Raw genomic sequence first — 16965 nt, forward strand, 5'->3', positions numbered from 1 at the left:
CAAGAAGAACAACTATGCTTAGGTTACGAGGAGAGGGAGGCAGATGGGTACAAGCGGTTACTCTGCAGAGCACTATGACCTGTCCTATTAACCTCAGAACACATCTCCCGCCAGCCGACACTTCTTTCCTCAGTATCTTCCCCAAGGGCAGTATTCGCACCTGCAGACAAGGAAGCACATGCAAAGACACATATGGGAGCTGTAGGGGTTCAGAACGAGCCTCCCCAAAATGTGTCACTTTTGTATGAGGATTATTTTGAACTAAAGGCAGTCAAGACGCTACAGGTTCAGGAGAGCACAGAAGCAAAACATCCTCTGACATAAATCGTAGCAATGTGTTTTCTTAGGTCAGTCTCCCAAGGCAATAAAAATAAAAGCAAAAATAAACAAAGGGACCTAATCAAACTTACAACCTTTTGCACAGCAAAGGAAACCATAAAAAAAAAAAGACAGGGGCTTCCCTGGTGGCGCAGTGGTTGAGAATCTGCCTGCCAATGCAGGGGACACGGGTTCGAGCCCTGGTCTGGGAGGATCCCACATGTCGTGGAGAAACTGGGCCCGTGAGCCACAACTACTGAGTCTGCGCGTCTGGAGCCTGTGCTCTGCAGCAAGAGAGGCCGCGATAGTGAGAGGCCCGCGCACCGCGATGAAGAGTGGCCCCCGCTCGCCACAACTAGAGAAAGCCCTCGCACAGAAACGAAGACCCAACACAGCCATAAATAAATAAATAAATAAATAAATAAATAAATAAATAAACAAACAAACCAACCCAAAGTTTAAAAAAAAGACAACCTACAGAATGGGAGAAAATATTTGCAAATGATGCAACAGACAAGGGCTTAATTTCCAAACTATACCAATGGCTCACACAGCTCAGTATCAAAAAAAAACAACCCAATCAAAAAATGGGCAGAAGACCTGAGTAGACATTTCTCCACAGAAGACATCCAGGTGGCCAAGAGGCACATGAAAAGATGCTCAACATTGCTAATTATTACAGAAATGCAAATCAAAAGTACCATGAGGTATCACCTCACACTAGTCAGAATGGCCATCATCAAAAAATCTACAAATAATAAATGCTGGAGAGGGTGTGGAGAAAAGAGAACCTTCCTACACTGTTGGTGGGACCGTAAAGTGGCTGTTTTCCAAAACGCAGCCACTATGGAGAACAGTATGGAAGTTCCTTAAAAAACTAAAAATAGAGCTACCATATGATCCAGCAATCCCACTCCTGGGCATATATCCGGAAAAGATGAAAACTCTAATTTGAAAAGATACATGCACCCCAATGTTCACTGCAGCACTATTTACAATAGCCAAGACATGGAAGCAACCCAGATGTCCATCAAAAGATGAATGGATAAAGAAGATGTGGTACATATATAAAATGGAATACTACTCAGCCGTAAAAATAATGAAATAATGCCATTTGCAGCAACATGGATGGACCTAGAGATTATCATACTAAGTGAAGTCAGAAAGAGAAAGACAAATACCATATGATACCACTTATATGCGGAATCTAAAATATGATACAAAATGTTTTTTTAAAAAAGATGTTTCTTAAGGTGATAGAATTTTGTTACATCCAGGAAGTGTTATTTCATCAAAAGAATGTTCACCGCATATGCTGCATTTCATACATTCTGTAAAATCTCAGGTATAGGAGATATTTATAAGAATTTTGGCTGTACATGTGAAAACATACAGTTATTTAATTAAGAGTATGATGTCCACACTTTGGTGCATGTAAGACACTATGCAAAGTTAAATGTGTAACAGACGTTTTTAAGAGCGGTAGAATTTATTGCCTCTGGGTAGTGTTTTCTCAGTTAAAGGATATGTGCTGCAATTCATATACTTTTTAAAGATGCACATATAAAAGATGTTTCTAAGAGTCCTACATGTATATGTAAATAAGTACAGAAGTTCTTGCACTAAAAATGGGATTCACACACTGTGGTGCATGTAATAAAACATGTATAGTCACCTATGTAAAAGATATTTCAAAGTGAAATAGAATTTTGTTATATCTAGGTAATGTTTATTCAGTGAAAGTATGTGTTAACCTCACGTGCTGCTTTTAATACACTCTGTAGAGGCCAGAAAAAAATAAAATAAAATAAAAAATTTTTTAAATAAAATTAAAATTAAATAAGATACAAATGAATTTACTTATGAAACAGAAACAGACTCCCAGACATAGAGAACAGACCGGTGGTTGCCAAGGGGGAGAGGGCTGGGGGAGGGAAGGATTGGGAGTTTGCGGTTAGCAGATGCAAACTATTATATATGGAATGGATAAACAACAAGGTCCTACTGTATAGCACAGGGAACTATATTCAATATCCTGTAGTAAAACATAATGGAAAAGAATATATGTGTGTATGTGTGTGTGTATATATAGAGAGCCCCATCTATACAGCAAGGCCAACATCTAATTACCAAACATCTGCTCTCCTTCTTATCGTCCTATAAATGACCCTCCTGGGGAATTCCCTGGCGATCCAGTGGTTAGGACTCTGCACTTTCACTGTGGAGGGCCCAGGTTAAATCCCTGACCCGGAAGATCCTGCAAGCCATGCGATGGGGCCAAAAAAAAAAAAAAAAAAAAGACCCTTCTGTCCTTGGAAGCCCTAGGGCCCTCTCCCACTCCTTAGTTCAGGATGTCATATATACCTCCTTTTACCATTCTGTCTTTGAACCTCTCCAGTATGTGGGGTCTCTGACCCTCTCAGGTATGTGGGGTTCCTGAACATGTGAAATTAAATTTTATTTTCTCCTGTTAATCTGTCTCATGTCAATTTAATTTTTAGACCAGCCAGAAGAACCTAGAAGAAGAAAGTTTTCTTCCTCCCCAACAAAGCATTCATTCATTCAGCAAATACTTACTGAACACCTAGCATGTGTGAGGCACTGTCTTAGACACAGAGATACACCAGTAAACAAAACAAAGCCCCTGCCCTCACAAAACCAGCATTCCACTGAAGGACGCAGAACAAACATGCAAGATGCTCATCGGGGATACGAAGGGAAAATAAAACAGGGCAAGGGTATAAAGGACCCTCCAAGGAGAGAGGATACCTTTTCTTGACACCTGTAGTGGTTAAAACCTGGAAAAAAATGAATGACAGAGGGACAAGCTAAACTATGGCATACTCTTACTTAATATGTATCATTTTTAAAGAATGTTATGGCTATATTCGTGCTAATAGATAAAAATGTCCAAAACATTAAGTGGGAAAAAAAGGCAATTGCTATGATATGCAAAATATGCTATCAATTTAATTCTCTTTGTTATCAATGTCTAATGTAAATGCACTGCTATCAGTATGATACCAATTCTTGAAATTTGAGGTTTACTTTAATAAAACGCTATTTGCATTAAAATCTACTTCTGCCTGATATTTATAGTCATATCAGCATACTTCTGGTTACTGTTTACCTGATATTTACTCATTAAGTCACTCAACAAATTAATAATTAAGGGCCAACTCCATGCCAGGCACTGTCCTAAGTACCTAAAGCAGTGAGCAGACTGCCCTCATGGAGCTTACAGTCTAGCTGGGGGACGAGAAATAAAGTAAAGCATGGAGTATGTCAGACAGTAATAAAATACAGAAAAATAAGGCCGGAGAAGAGACAGGGCGAGGAGGGCTGCATGTTGATAAGGTGACACACAGGCAAAGATCAGAAGAAAGAGAAGGACTGGGCAGCTCTGTAAGGGCAACATTCACAGGAGAGCAGGAGCCCTGCGGCAAAAGGCCAGGGAGGACAGGAGACCCGTGTGGCTGCAGCAGAGAAAGCCCAGAAGAGGTTTGGGCGGGTGGGTAGAGGTACGGGGAAGAGCCAGGGGTTGGGGAGCGGGTACCAGAGGACTGGCACGGGCTAATTTTAAAGATTTTGGCTTTTTCTCTGAGTGAGATGGGTTTTGAGCATAGACAGAGCAATAAAAATATCTGATTCCTATTTTACCAGGATGGCTCTGACTGGGTGAAGTAGGGTGGGGTGATGGGGGTTCAGACACAGCAGAAGCAGAGAGACCACCTAACAGACCAGCATAAAAACCAAGGCCAGAGATGACATCGTTCGGACTAGAGTGGCAGCAGTGAAAGTGCAGCCCATAGAATATGCTGACATATTAGACCTGGGGTCTGAAAAAAACAAAGGAGTCAAGAATGAGTCCAAGGTTCCCGTTTCCAGTAAGATGGCGTAAGCACGCTGCACCCTGTGCCTCCCACAGAATGAAGCTGTAACCACCGGGCAGAATGCCCGAGCAGCTGTTGGAGGACTTCAACAAGTAAAGAGTAAGAGGCAGATCGGGGAAGAAGGCCAGAATTCAGAGCACCAAACCAGCGGCAGAAGCTCATCATTTTTTATCTCTGGTGGCCCCTGACCTGAACTCCCGAGCTACAAAATGCACGTGGCACTGGCACAGGACCCCAGGACCAGCTCTAGCTGTGCCCTGGGGGGCAGGAAAGGGGACTCCAAATACTCAAAACGGGGGCAGTGCACACCTTACATTTTTCTTTTCTCCATTCTCTCACAAGCCAGGTGCGGCAGGAGCATCAAACTCCAAGGGAGGGAAACTCCCTCTACAAGAGGGTGGGGCAAACTCTCACTGCCTTTTTTCTTTCTCTGCCCTCCCACTGCTTGGCCTGGGAGGCAGACATCACTGCAGGAAGTGCCTGGCAGAGCAGGGCAACAAAGCCCCTGTCCTCTGGCCAGAGGACCAGAAAAGGGAGGCCCTGGGCTGGGAAAGCATCAGGGAGACTGCAGACACCTGAGAACCTTTAGGAACTGCTGGGCACACCCCTGGGCTGGCAGGCGTGCCCTGACCCCAAACAGCCCATCACAGACTTTGAGAACTGAGCTACAGGACGGCCACTAGATGGCACAGTGCAGGACAGATCCAGACAGCCCTGCAAAGGCTCTGAAAACCAGAGGGACCTTGAATCCACTGCCCATAGGAAGCTGGCTGGAACTTGCAACCTGAACACAGCTGGTCAGCTGCATTCCCCACAGGATTTAAACAAGACACAGAGTCCCATAATATAATATAATATTCAAAATACCCAGGATACGCCACACAGTTACTGGGCATACGAGGAATCAGGAAAATCTCCTGGGTGGAACAATGACTACTTACTTTGAATAATGGTTATCCAATTTGGGGACCCCTACACCTCAAACCAACCTCAAATCAATTTCAAACCAACTCAACACCCAGGGGTACTTATTTTTTTAAGCCTAAAAAGCTGATCTTCTTCTGTATGTTATAACTTTGAAGTAAAGAAGGGCTTAAACAAAAACACAAGAAAGGAAAAGTCAAAAAAGGAAAATATCAACAAACTGAACTAAACTATAATATAAAACCTATGAACGATGTCTATAAAGGTTAAAGAGCAAGAACAGCGGTCACTCTAGAGGGAACATCTGCAGCACAGAACGCAGTCATACACTAAGAACTCTCTTTAGTCAGTAAGATATGGACAACCCAATAGAATATGATTTTTAACATGAAAAAGTACATCTTAGTGTGTTTCAATTGGAGTATTTTAAAGAGGGAATAATATTGGGAAAAGGAATTCAACATCACAGTTTCTCAAATATTAACTGCATCTTTAATAGCCAAAAAAAAAAAGAACCAACCAATAATTCAGAACTTTGAATTCAGTAGCAAAGGAATTAAAAACAGAAAGATATTAGTCCCCTCACAATGAAAAATCTTCCTTTAATTGCAATCAAATGCTGCTGAGAACTGTAAAGGCCCCCTCACCATAAATATATACAAGTTGTATATAAACAACCTGGCTCCTTAGCCTGCCCTTCGAGATTCCAAAATTTTATCTTTTTAGACTTAAGTACTTCCTTACACATCTTAAACTTTTACACACACACATTATGAATGATATGATCCTATCTCACTTCAAGTCATAAAATTTCTTGCTGTTCAGCTAAGAAGATAAAGCCTAGAAAACCATGACAAAGACCAAAAAGAAATTAACCTAACTGCTTCACAGTTTAAGCTTTATGTCTTCCACACAAAATAGCCTAATGAGGTTGCAATTCATTAGAAATAATTCATGTCTTCAACTTACTAAAATGTGTGACGAATAAAATCCAACATTAATCTGGTTATACTCCCAACAAACAGGAAGGATTAATGCAAAGGTACTTCCTTACCTTGATCTACAAATATTTCTGTTCTCTATCTACACGGTAGTAGGGGAACTACTGTAATCAGAGAATGACATTTGAGCTCTACTTCAATCTAAAAATCTCAGGAAATAGGACAGAAAAAATAAAATGTATAATAATACAAGTAGCACACACTAAGTACTAGGAAAATTGGCTTACGCGAGGAAGATCAAAGGAAAATGCACTGAATGTGAGCCAAGGTGTAAGAAAAGTTCTGTGAAGGTCAGACTTGAGTCTCAATAGCCAGCTAGGCGCTAATAGGTCAAGCTGAGGAGGGAGCTGGCCGCATGAAGCGCTTTGTGTGGCTTCCTCGTTGGTCTTTAAACCTCTGCTCAAAGGACAGCCCCTACCCAGAAAGGCCTTCCCTGACCTCCACAGTGAACTGGGGAGGCCTCGAGTGTATCATGACCACTGCACTGGGTGATTTGGGTCCTCGGGTTCATCTTCCCACTAGAAGACAGGCTCCATGCGGGCAGAGAATAGGTCTGTCTGGTCCACTGCTGCATCCCCAGTCCCTAACCTGCATCTAGGACATGGCACAGTCAGAAATATCTGCTGAGCTAATGAGAGCTGCATATAAGTGGAGGACAGAACAGAACCTAGTCATAAAGGGCTATTAGTTTAACAGTAAAGAGAAATAAAACCGGAGTTCAAAGAAACAGGGCACGGGGGCCAAGGGAAAAATGTTTTTCCCTCAGACAGAAGAAAAAATTAGTTGGTATTGAAACTGAGCCCTGAAAAAAAGAGTTACAGTATAGGGACTTCCCTGGTGGCACAGTAGTTAAAAATCCACCTGCCAGTGCAGGGGACACAGGTTCGATCCTTGGTCCGGGAAGATCTCACATGCCGCAGAGCAACTAAGCCCATACGCCACAACTACTGAGCCCGTGTGCCACAACTACTGAGCCTGCGCTGTAGAGCCCACGAGCCACAACTAATGAGCCCGCACACCACAACTACTGAGCCTGCACGCCACAACTACTGAGCCCGCACGCCACAACTGAAGCCCATGCGCCACAATTGCTGAAGCCCACGTGCCCTAGAGCCTGCATGCCGCAACTACTGAAGCCCGCAAGCCTAGAGCCCATGCTCCACAACAAGAGAAGCCACCGCAATGAGAAGCCCGCGCACCGCAATGAGGAGTAGGCCCCGCTCGCCACAGCTAGAGAAAGCCTGCGTGCAGCAATGAAGACCCAACACAGGCAAAAATAAATAAACACGAGAATTACAGTACAGGTACGTGGAAAAGAAAAACGAGCATCTCAGAAGAGAGAGTCAGTGTGACCAAAGCTGAAGTGCCGGAGGGAGCACGGCCTGCATGGGGCAGTCAGGCTTGGCTGACTCAGGTAGAGCAAGAAAGCAAGCCAGGGAAGAAGGGATAGGCAAGGCTGCAGAGGGCCTGGAACAGAAAGTCGGTTTATGCTCCATATCCAATACATTTTTGAAATTTTTGTTACCATTTCAGAGGCAAAAAATTTTAAAGTTAAAGCAATGACAAGGAGGTTATTCAAAGGGAGAAGCAGCATGACTCATCATAACTGCAGTAGAAAATCAGGTAGGACAGTTCTGTCATGATAAACTTTACTCCCCTCCCTTTCACAGTACTATACACAACGTAATATGAAAACCTTCTAGTTACAGATGATGAATCCTGACATCTGGGTTTTTCTAACATATAAGTAACAGGAGCTGGAGGCTGACCACACACATCACTCTTGATCACGCGTGACATGCAGCTCTGATGTAAACGAGGTCTATTCTTCACAGTTCATTTGAAGGAAAAGGCACCAGAAGAAACAAATATTATAAAAGGAAAAGCCACTACACAGTCATTTAACACAGAACTAGAGAGCAAAGAACCTGTCCATGCTTTAACCAAAGACACACACCTCTCTGGAGTAGAAAATTAGCACAATAAAGACCAATTACACATCGGTACTCGCCCAAACTGTGAGTATAAGTTTCACTTTCAGCTCCAAAAGAAAACACGAAAATGATTTTCTATAATGAACTGTAAGATTTCGTTGTGAACTTGATATGTTCTCATGTCTCTATTTTTTTTCTGACCTTAATCTATTATTGCCTTATCACCATGTTTTTAGAGATTATAAAGTATATTTTAAAGTTATCTACGTAAGTGTATATACTGTCCTCTAGCATTACAACTTGTTTAAATATACAAATTTAAATACTATTTAGAAAGAAAAACAAAATGTGTACAGAACATAACATTTACTAAATATTTCACACATGACTGATATCAGCATTCTTTGCCTACTTTGCTCGATTGTAACGAGGTTTCTCAGAATGTATATTGTGCAAATAGTCAAGTCTGATCTACTTTTCCTGCTTTCATTAGAGGGGACAGTGACCTGGCTTCTAAACGGCCTCAAAGTTAAGCTGAAGAATAAAAGCAACATGGTTATTTTTAGAGCTCTACAGGCATAAAAATACAGCACTAAACTGTGACCTGCAGCTATGCACAGCAAAGCATCACATCATGCGACAGTCTTCACTTTAGCTGGCAGCACATCTGTGGTGCTTCAGACGACCTTTCTTCATTTCTTTATCAAAGACATGTCTAAATGCATTTAGGACAAGAATCTGTAGCTGCCGGCATCTTTTTCAAATACACTGAGCTACATTGAAAAGGCAAACCATTATATAATTTGTAAAGATTAAATAGTAAGTTATTTTTGTCATTTCTTCTAGCTTACTTACAAGGTGAATTAATGAGCATTCTCTCCAAATGAAGACATCACAACCTCATTCCTAACACAGAAGGTTAGTTATTTCAAATACAGTTTCAGTGGGTGAAGGAGGAGGCTCATTCTTTCACCAGGGGACACATCCAGGAGGAGGAGATATGCCTGAGTGAAGCACAGCTTCAGCACCAATTCCAGGAAACTCTTTGGCAACATCACCACGTCGGATCCATCAACTTCACAGGTAATCTTTAAACCTTTTCTGTACAAAACATAAGTCAAAAGTATGTTTGCAGATAGCACTTTCCTATATGTTAATATTTTAAAGCCTCCTAAGAACTTTTAATAGCAAGTGTTAGTGGTATTTTCAGAAAATGTTCAGTCTGTAGATTATCTGACTGCATTTCGTTTCTCCTTAGCTACATAAAAGTATTTTCAAAGCCTGGTTTTTGGCACTGACCTAGTTAGAAATTAAGACTTTAATCCATTCTAATCTTGTTTTGACCTGTATAGCTAACCAGTGAAAAATTCATGCACTTTTCTGGCAAAGTTACTGTAAAGAAACAAATATTTGCTCATCAGAATCATAATATTTTATGCAAATAAACAAGTGAGAATATTTCCATAGGCTAAAAATGCCACTTTTTGGCTGGATGAAATGGCCAAAATACAATTCCTACAAATCCACACACTACCCTGACTCAGAAGTAGTGACAAAGACTCTGCTTCGGGAATTAAAATGGCATCTAAAGGAACGAGAGAGATTAATACAAGAGATCGAAAATGAGCAAAAAGTGAAAAAAACAGGTGTGGATTACAATTGGTTGAGAAACTATCAGAATCCCCACGCAACCATCCCAGCTACTGAACAAAGACAACTTGAAGTTCTTTGCTCACAGGTCCAACCTTGTCAAACTGGAGCTATTCTCAGCAGGTAAAAATACTACGTTCTCTTCTTGTGATATTTGCTATCAAGTCTAAGCTCCTCGTATCTTTAGACTGGAAATCGTATTGTATCATATAAATTTTTTAATCATGTGTATCAACTACCCAGCAACCAAAATCCCTAAGGATGGGCCGGACAAAAAAAAATAACTGTTGATATCTCACTGGCTAGGAAATGTTTTAAAGTCTCTTTTGAAATTTCTTTACTAGAAGTATAATTTTAAAGCAATGTGCAGTTTATTCAAAAGGTGGGTAACTACCATATGGTTACATTACCTAAGCTGAATTTTGGAGACAAAGGGCTATGACAAAAGATATTTTCTGAATTGAATACTGATAACTGCTTTGCCTCTAGATTTCGAGAAGTTCTGGCAGAAAATGATGTACTGCCATGGGAAATTGTCTACATCTTCAAGCAAGTTCTGAAGGACTTCTTAAGTAGTACTGACAAAGGCAGTCAGCAAGAGGGCCTAGAAGAGTCACAGAGCACAGCCTGTCCTGTTCGTTCCGTGATCCCAGGAGAAAGCTCCAAGAGTCCAGACAAGGATGAAATACCCACTATTTCAAGTTACGTAGACAAAAACACAAAGAACAGGTTCCCAACATTCTCACATAGGATATGGAACCTACCATATTATTACCCATCAAGTTAAATTACTTGTAACCAGAGGAGTTTTTGACAGTCTTAGTATCAGAACCCTCAATATTAAGAAAAAGAGAAAGTGATGTGACTTAATGCTACTCTTTGTTGCAAGATCAGAAGTTAAAATTCCTGTGGATGTAGCCTATGTTTTAAATAGTGTTCCTTTTTTAACCACTCTAAAAATGCAATGTTTTCATTGAACAGTATGCTCTTAACTAAAATGTTTCCTAAATATTTTCAAAAAATGTGTGAAGTATTTTCTTATACCTCAAACACATCCCAACAGGAACTAAGGCATTTTATTTTGAAATATGAAATATGAAATTTGTATGAAAGTACCAAGTATGAAATTCGATAAATTAACTTTGACATTAACTTTGCTTTTATTCTAAAAGGAAACTATGTATAGAATAAAATAAATGATTGATGTGAATCTTATCTTTACAATATAACACTGAATCAGTCATTCTCTGTGGGGGAGGGGGAAGACGGCAGTGAGGGAAAAAATAATGCGCAGCTTGAAAACAAAGCAGTGCTTCATCCCAACACTGAGATTCGTTTTTAATCTTAACCAGCATTAAGGGAAAGTATTAAAAAAACAGCTCTATATTACATGAGCAAAAAAGAAATGGACTAGTTTAACAACATTAGTAACAGCTACTCAGAGAAAAAGTCAATGCCAATCTATAATTTAAACCAATATTATGTTCATTTAAAATAGCAAAATATTTAAATATAAAATTCAACCTCTCAGAATTTCATTAAAGTAGGGAACTATTCATTAGTCAGATTTATTTCTATGATTACGTGCTAGAATCTATACCATTCTTAAAAGTAAATCCAAGCAACCTAATGTTCATAACTTTATATTTGGAGATTTATTCGAGTGAGGTTTTTTCCATTAAAAAGAAAAAAAAAATCAAGGTAGGAGCTAAATACACACTTCAAAGAAAATACACACTCTGACTATGCGTTTTTTCCCTACTCTTGGCTAACTTCAACACCATTCTGAATTGGCCTCAGTTTGGTCTTAAATCCTAACCATGTCATAAATGGTGTCAACCTACCCAGGGTTTAATAAGACAAGGTAAATGGAAACAAACTCAAAGTGGATTTAAAACAAAGACACCTCTCACTCCTGTTCCCTTTTTGTTCATTTTTCAGGACATAACTATCTATGGCTTCTTCAATCACTATAAGAATTTGTAGAGTGAAAACTGTTTGTGGGAGAGAGAAATGTTCCCCAAAGGGCATAACTGCTCATCGTGCAGTGAACATATTAAGCAGCAAACAAGAGTTTCAGTATTATTACCTTAATGATGGGAACAGAATTTTTTAATTAATTTCTACTGGTGTATAGTTGATTTAAAAGGTTGTATCAGTTTCTGCTGTACAGCAAAGTGAATCAGTTAATACATACACGTATGTCCACTCTTTTTTAGATTCTTTTCCCGTATAGGTCATTACAGAGTACTGAGTAGAGTTCCCTGTGCTCTACAGTAGGTCCTCATAGAATTTCTGTTTTAAACAGAACCTGGAGTTTGTCTGTGGAATCCAGTACTAGAGCCGGAGCCTCACCACGCATACCAGGAGATACACGCCATGCAGAGGCCCAGAACGTTTTTCTCCCTCCAAGGCACATCAAACAGCCACTGAACAAAAGAAATGACTGAGCCCGTGGCACTTTCAAGAAAGGGCCATCCTCCCTGTTCAGACAGGAAGAAAATAAGTTTTAAAAAATAACTCCTATCAAAAAGCTTACAGTGGGCTTCCCTGGTGGCGCAGTGGTTGAGAATCTGCCTGCCAATGCAGGGGACACGGGTTCGGGCCCTGGTCTGGGAAGACCCCACATGCCGCGGAGCAACTAGGCCCGAGAGCCACAACTACAGAGCCTGCGCGTCTGGAGCCTGTGCTCCGCACCAAGAGAGGCCGCGATAATGCGAGGCCCGCGCACCGCGATGAAGAGTGGCCCCCACTTGCCGCAACTAGAGAAAGCCCTCACACAGAAAACGAAGACCCAACACAGCCATAAAATAAATAAATTAATTAATTAATTTTAAAAAAAAAAGCTTACAGTGACTGAAGAAGCTGTAGGCGTTAGGTCATCCCACTAGGCCAGGATGAAGACGAACCCCACACCACTCTAAGTCACCCACGATGCAGTGAGTCAACTGTACAACCAGACTTTTAAAGGGACTGGAAAAATACAAAAAGGACTTTGGTATTCTGAGTTTCTACCTCTCACATTTGTTTTTGGCAATAACCTAATAACCATGTTTCCTATGTCAGTGTTAGTGTATATAACTGAAATCTATAGTTGTTTCTAAAAAATTGACAAATCAGGTAGAAATTACAACACAAATAACTTCCTGAATGTTAACAGATCCACACTTTTATACACTGGGCTATTTATAGTACCTAAAATTGGCAAAAGAATGAGAGTTAAAAATATAAGGGGGGGTGCAGATGTGGGAGAGGACTACTAGGAAAGCTTCAGGTATGTTTTACAAAGATAAAGTATTGGCACAGTAGCTAAAAGTTTTAGGTAGGGAATAGTAAGGAATAAATACACCAACCCACGTAAAAGGATTCTGATAACCTGACATATAGTAAGCTCTGAAAAGGTGGCATTATTAACCAGCCGAACCCATTTAATCACATGAAAGTCATTCTTCTACATGCCAGGCACCGTGCTAAGCCCTGTATGTATGTACATCTCATTTAATCCTAGACTTGAAAGGAGGTGACGTTATTCCCATCTGACAGATGAGCAAACAGCCTCACACCTGTTCGATGCCTTTGCCCAGTATCACAAGAGATACTGAATGGCAGGGCTAGGATTCACATCAGCCTGTCAGGCCCCTACACCACCTCCAGCCCCAACTTACGTCTGAGCTCCAAATGCATACAGGCAATTGCTTACCTGACACCTCCTCTTGGAGACCTACAGGCAACTTAAATCAACATGCTCAAAACCAAATCATAGAGGTTTGTTTCCTAAAAGGATAAATAAAATCCAAGAAAGGAACAGAGGAATCGAAACAACATACTTTACACAAACTAAAAGCACAACTCTTCAAACACCTCAACTAGTGTTTTCCAGTCATTTCTCAGGAAATGGCAACCCTATGTATCCATCCAATTCTACAAGCTGGAAATCAGAATCATTCTGGCCCCCTCACAATGGTGGAGGACCCAGAAACACATCGCAAACAAACAAGACTTGGGGCAAGTGCTAAGTGCTTTAGAGGAGGAGAAAAAGTTGACAAAGACTAGAGAGACTGCCAAAGAAGGTGGGGGAGGACTTCTGTAGCTATGGAGGTCCCAGGAGACTTCTTGAAGGAGCAGAGCCCCGAATGATGAAAGGGGCCTGTCATGGGAAGAAACAGGGCAGGAATGGAAGAGGGCAGGCACTCCAGGCAGAAGACAGACTAGGTGTGGAAGCCCCAGTGTGGAAAGGAGTGTGGTGTCTTCAAGACACAGAAGAATGCCAATGTGTCCAGAATGCAGTGAAAGACAGCAGGAGGTGAGTCAGGTGCCAGATGGGGAACGCTCGGTAAGCCACGATCAGAGTCTACACCTTGTTCTAACAGCCATCTACCCCACAGAAAGTCGCACATGTGCTCCTCAAACCTTACGTGTGAATGTTACTCAAGGATTCCTTCATTCAACAAATATCAACTGGGCATCTACCTCACGCCAGGTATTCTTCTAGGTGCTAGAATAAATTATTGGGGGCAAAGATAGGAAGCCAGGAGACCAAAAATAGAAGGCTTTTGTAATAATCCAGGCAAGAGATGATGGTGGTTTATTTAGACCAGGGTGGTGATCGTATACACAGTGAGACACTCTTATTCTAGAAATACTTTACGGTACAGTTGCCAGGATATGCTGATTCTTATTGGACTGACTGTATACATACACACACACACACTCACGCACGCACACCCCTACCTTAGGGAAATCAGCTCTGGTCAGAGGAGTAACTCAGATTTCAGGATTCATTCAAGGTAGAAGCAAATGAGGAAGCAACTCTCATCATTTCTAGAATAAGGACCCAGCACATTGTAAGCAATCAATAATTGGGACCTACGAAGGCAGTTCATTCATCCAAACAGACATCTGAGTTCCTACTATATGCCAGGTACTGTGCTAAGAGGTGGAGATTCAGGGAAAATCTGCACCCTCAAGAAGTTCTTAGGCGGGGAAAACAACACATAAAATAATTCCTAGGGGCTTCCCTGGTGGCGCAGCGGTTAAGAATCCGCCTGCCAGTGCAGGGGACACGGGTTCAAGCCCTGGTCCAGGAAGATCCCACATGCTGCGGGGCAACTAAGCCCGTGTGCCACAACTACTGAGACCGTGCGCCACAACTACTGAAGCCTGCACACCTAGAGCCTGTGCTCCACAACAAGAGAAGCCACCGCAATGAGAAGCCTGCACACGGCAACGAAGAGCAGCCGCCGCTCGCCGCAACTAGAGAAAGCCCGCGTGCAGCAACGAAGACCCAATGCAGCCAAAAAATAAAAAATATAAATAAATAAATAAAATTAAATAAATAAATAAATAATTCCTTAAAAGTACTAAGAGATGCACATACAGGGCACTAAGCAAGCAGTTGTTTAAAACAGGCTCGCTCACTTGGTTTTCCTCGGACCCTGCTAGTGGTTCCTTCTCAGTCTCTTTTGCACATTTTTTCTCACCAACCTCTAAACATTCAGGCGCTCCAGGCTTGGGTCCTTAGACCTCCCCTCTCTCTGCACTCACCCACCAGGCTCCATCACCCAGAGCCTGGGTGGTCTCGTCTCATTGGCCTCAAAGCCTTAAACTCCCAAACATCTAGCTCCACAGCCAGACTTCTTTCCTCGATTCACGCACTTACTGTTAACTAACAGGATTTTCAGAGTTAACATGTTCAAAATCAAACACCTGGTATTCCCCCAAAACCAGTTCTTCCTGCGGTCTGGCCTTTCTCAGTGGATGGCAACACCTTCCAAATGCGCAGCCGGAAACCTTGGTGTCACCCATGACTGCTTCCCCATTCCTATTCTATACCTGATCCAGCTACAAAGTTCCCGCCTCTTAGTAATATACCCTGAAATCCACCATCGCTTACCACCTCCACTGCTACTGTCCTGGTCTAAACCACCATCCCCTCTCTTGCTTGGATGATGTATTAGTGAGGGTTCTACAAAGAAACAGAACCAACAGGACATCTGTATCTACAGAGAGAGATTAGTTTTGAGGTATTAGCTTACACAATTGTAGAGGTGCAAGTCCAAAATCTGCTGGAGACCCAGGTCAGTTGCAGTCTGAGTCTAAAGGGAGTTTGCTGGCAGAATTCCTTCTTGCTCAAGGGAGATCAGTCTTCGTTCTATTCAGGCCATCAACTGATTGCATGAGGCTCACACACATTATGGGGGTTAACCTGCTTTACTCAAAATCCGCCTATTGAAATGTTAATTCCATCCAAAAAATATCTTCACTGAAAGACCCAGAGTAATGTTTGACCAAATATCTGGGCACCATGGTGCAACCAAGTTTACACATAAAGTTGATACCTGACCTCCCTGTTTCTGCCCTGGGCCCTCTTCATTCATTCAACAGTGACCCTGCTGGAGTGGAGACCACACGCGGCAGCTATGCCCAAAACCTCTAAGCGCCCTCCAGTGGCTCCCCGATGTCAAAGATGAAGCAGCAAGCTGCTCACTGAGACTGAACAAGGAACTCTTGACCTGGCACCCTGTTGCCTCTCTGACTTCATCTCCTCCCTCCCTCTCAATCCCTCTACTCCAGCTGCAGGTGGTAGATACAGAATAGACACTCAAATAGTTTTCCAATTAATGGGAAAATTACCTAATAGACTAAATCTGTTAAACAGACAAAGGTTTTTTAAAAACATGGACTTTTGTGGGTGAATAGAAAACAGAACTCCATGGAGGGTAACACAAGCAAATACTACCATCTAGGGAAGGCCTAAATACTGAAAGGCAAGGCAAAAAGGAAGAAGTAACATGCTTTGGAGTCAAACACACCCACTGTACAACATAACAGATACATGGGCTGGGATAAGTCTCTCAACTTACCTGATCCTTGACTTCCTCAGCTATACGATGGGACCTGCCTGTCAGAAGGAGTGAGATTGCTTGTACTGTCTGCATCACCTGACACAGTGCCCAACACGGCAGGCATTCAGCTTACAGTAAGACATTTCAAGAAGGAAATGTGAAATTAACAAAAAAGGAAACTGGGTAAGAGCATCACCAGATGCTTTTGAAAAGCGATCTGAAAGCTTTCTGTAGTGGAGTTTCTCTGGGACAAAGTACATTTTAAGGTACTGGAGAGTCAAAGATGTCAAAGTGAGAATTAAGCAAGACCGTCATGAGCCCAGGAGTTCGTGTGAGTTAGGAAGACAGAGGGAAGTCCACACACAAAGCAACACTGGGCAGAAGGGCAGTGCGAGTGCAG

The 16965-nt window shown here is 41.8% G+C and overlaps 3 protein-coding genes across 6 annotated transcripts in view; 2 read left to right on the plus strand and 1 right to left on the minus strand.

Annotated features, from left to right (window-relative positions):
• LOC309655671 (uncharacterized protein) overlaps positions 1–16965 on the plus strand; it is a gene marked incomplete at its 3' end in the record, with an annotated part of 193088 nt that overhangs the window by 148237 nt on the left and 27886 nt on the right. The window lies entirely within an intron of this gene.
• TDRD9 (tudor domain containing 9) overlaps positions 1–16965 on the minus strand; it is a gene marked incomplete at its 5' end in the record, with an annotated part of 109856 nt that overhangs the window by 88973 nt on the left and 3918 nt on the right. The gene's annotated exons all lie outside the window — the stretch shown is intronic.
• On the plus strand, positions 785–15857 carry RD3L (RD3 like). Of its 2 annotated transcripts, XM_082451132.1 has the most exons (4): positions 785–8889; positions 9047–9153; positions 9538–9843; positions 10210–15857. In XM_082451132.1, exons 3-4 carry the CDS (start codon positions 9545–9547, stop codon positions 10505–10507), a joined length of 597 nt encoding a protein of 198 aa, XP_082307258.1. In that variant the 5' UTR covers positions 785–8889; positions 9047–9153; positions 9538–9544; the 3' UTR covers positions 10508–15857. The 2 variants fall into 2 exon arrangements, with proteins under 2 accessions (XP_082307258.1, XP_082307257.1); XM_082451131.1 differs by having other exon boundaries at positions 785–9153.

The sequence above is a fragment of the Balaenoptera physalus genome (assembly GCF_965194825.1).
Source record: "Balaenoptera physalus genome assembly, chromosome: 2".
Classification (NCBI taxonomy): domain Eukaryota; kingdom Metazoa; phylum Chordata; class Mammalia; order Artiodactyla; family Balaenopteridae; genus Balaenoptera; species Balaenoptera physalus.

What these genes read in the sequence shown, in the direction of transcription:
- RD3L (XM_082451131.1), top strand. Translation starts at nt 9,545, where the DNA reads ATGCCACTTTTTGGCTGGATGAAATGGCCAAAATACAATTCCTACAAA. An exon ending in ACTGGAGCTATTCTCAGCAG is followed by an intron (nt 9,844 to 10,209) that starts GTAAAAATACTA and finishes CTTTGCCTCTAG; the next exon opens with ATTTCGAGAAGTTCTGGCAG.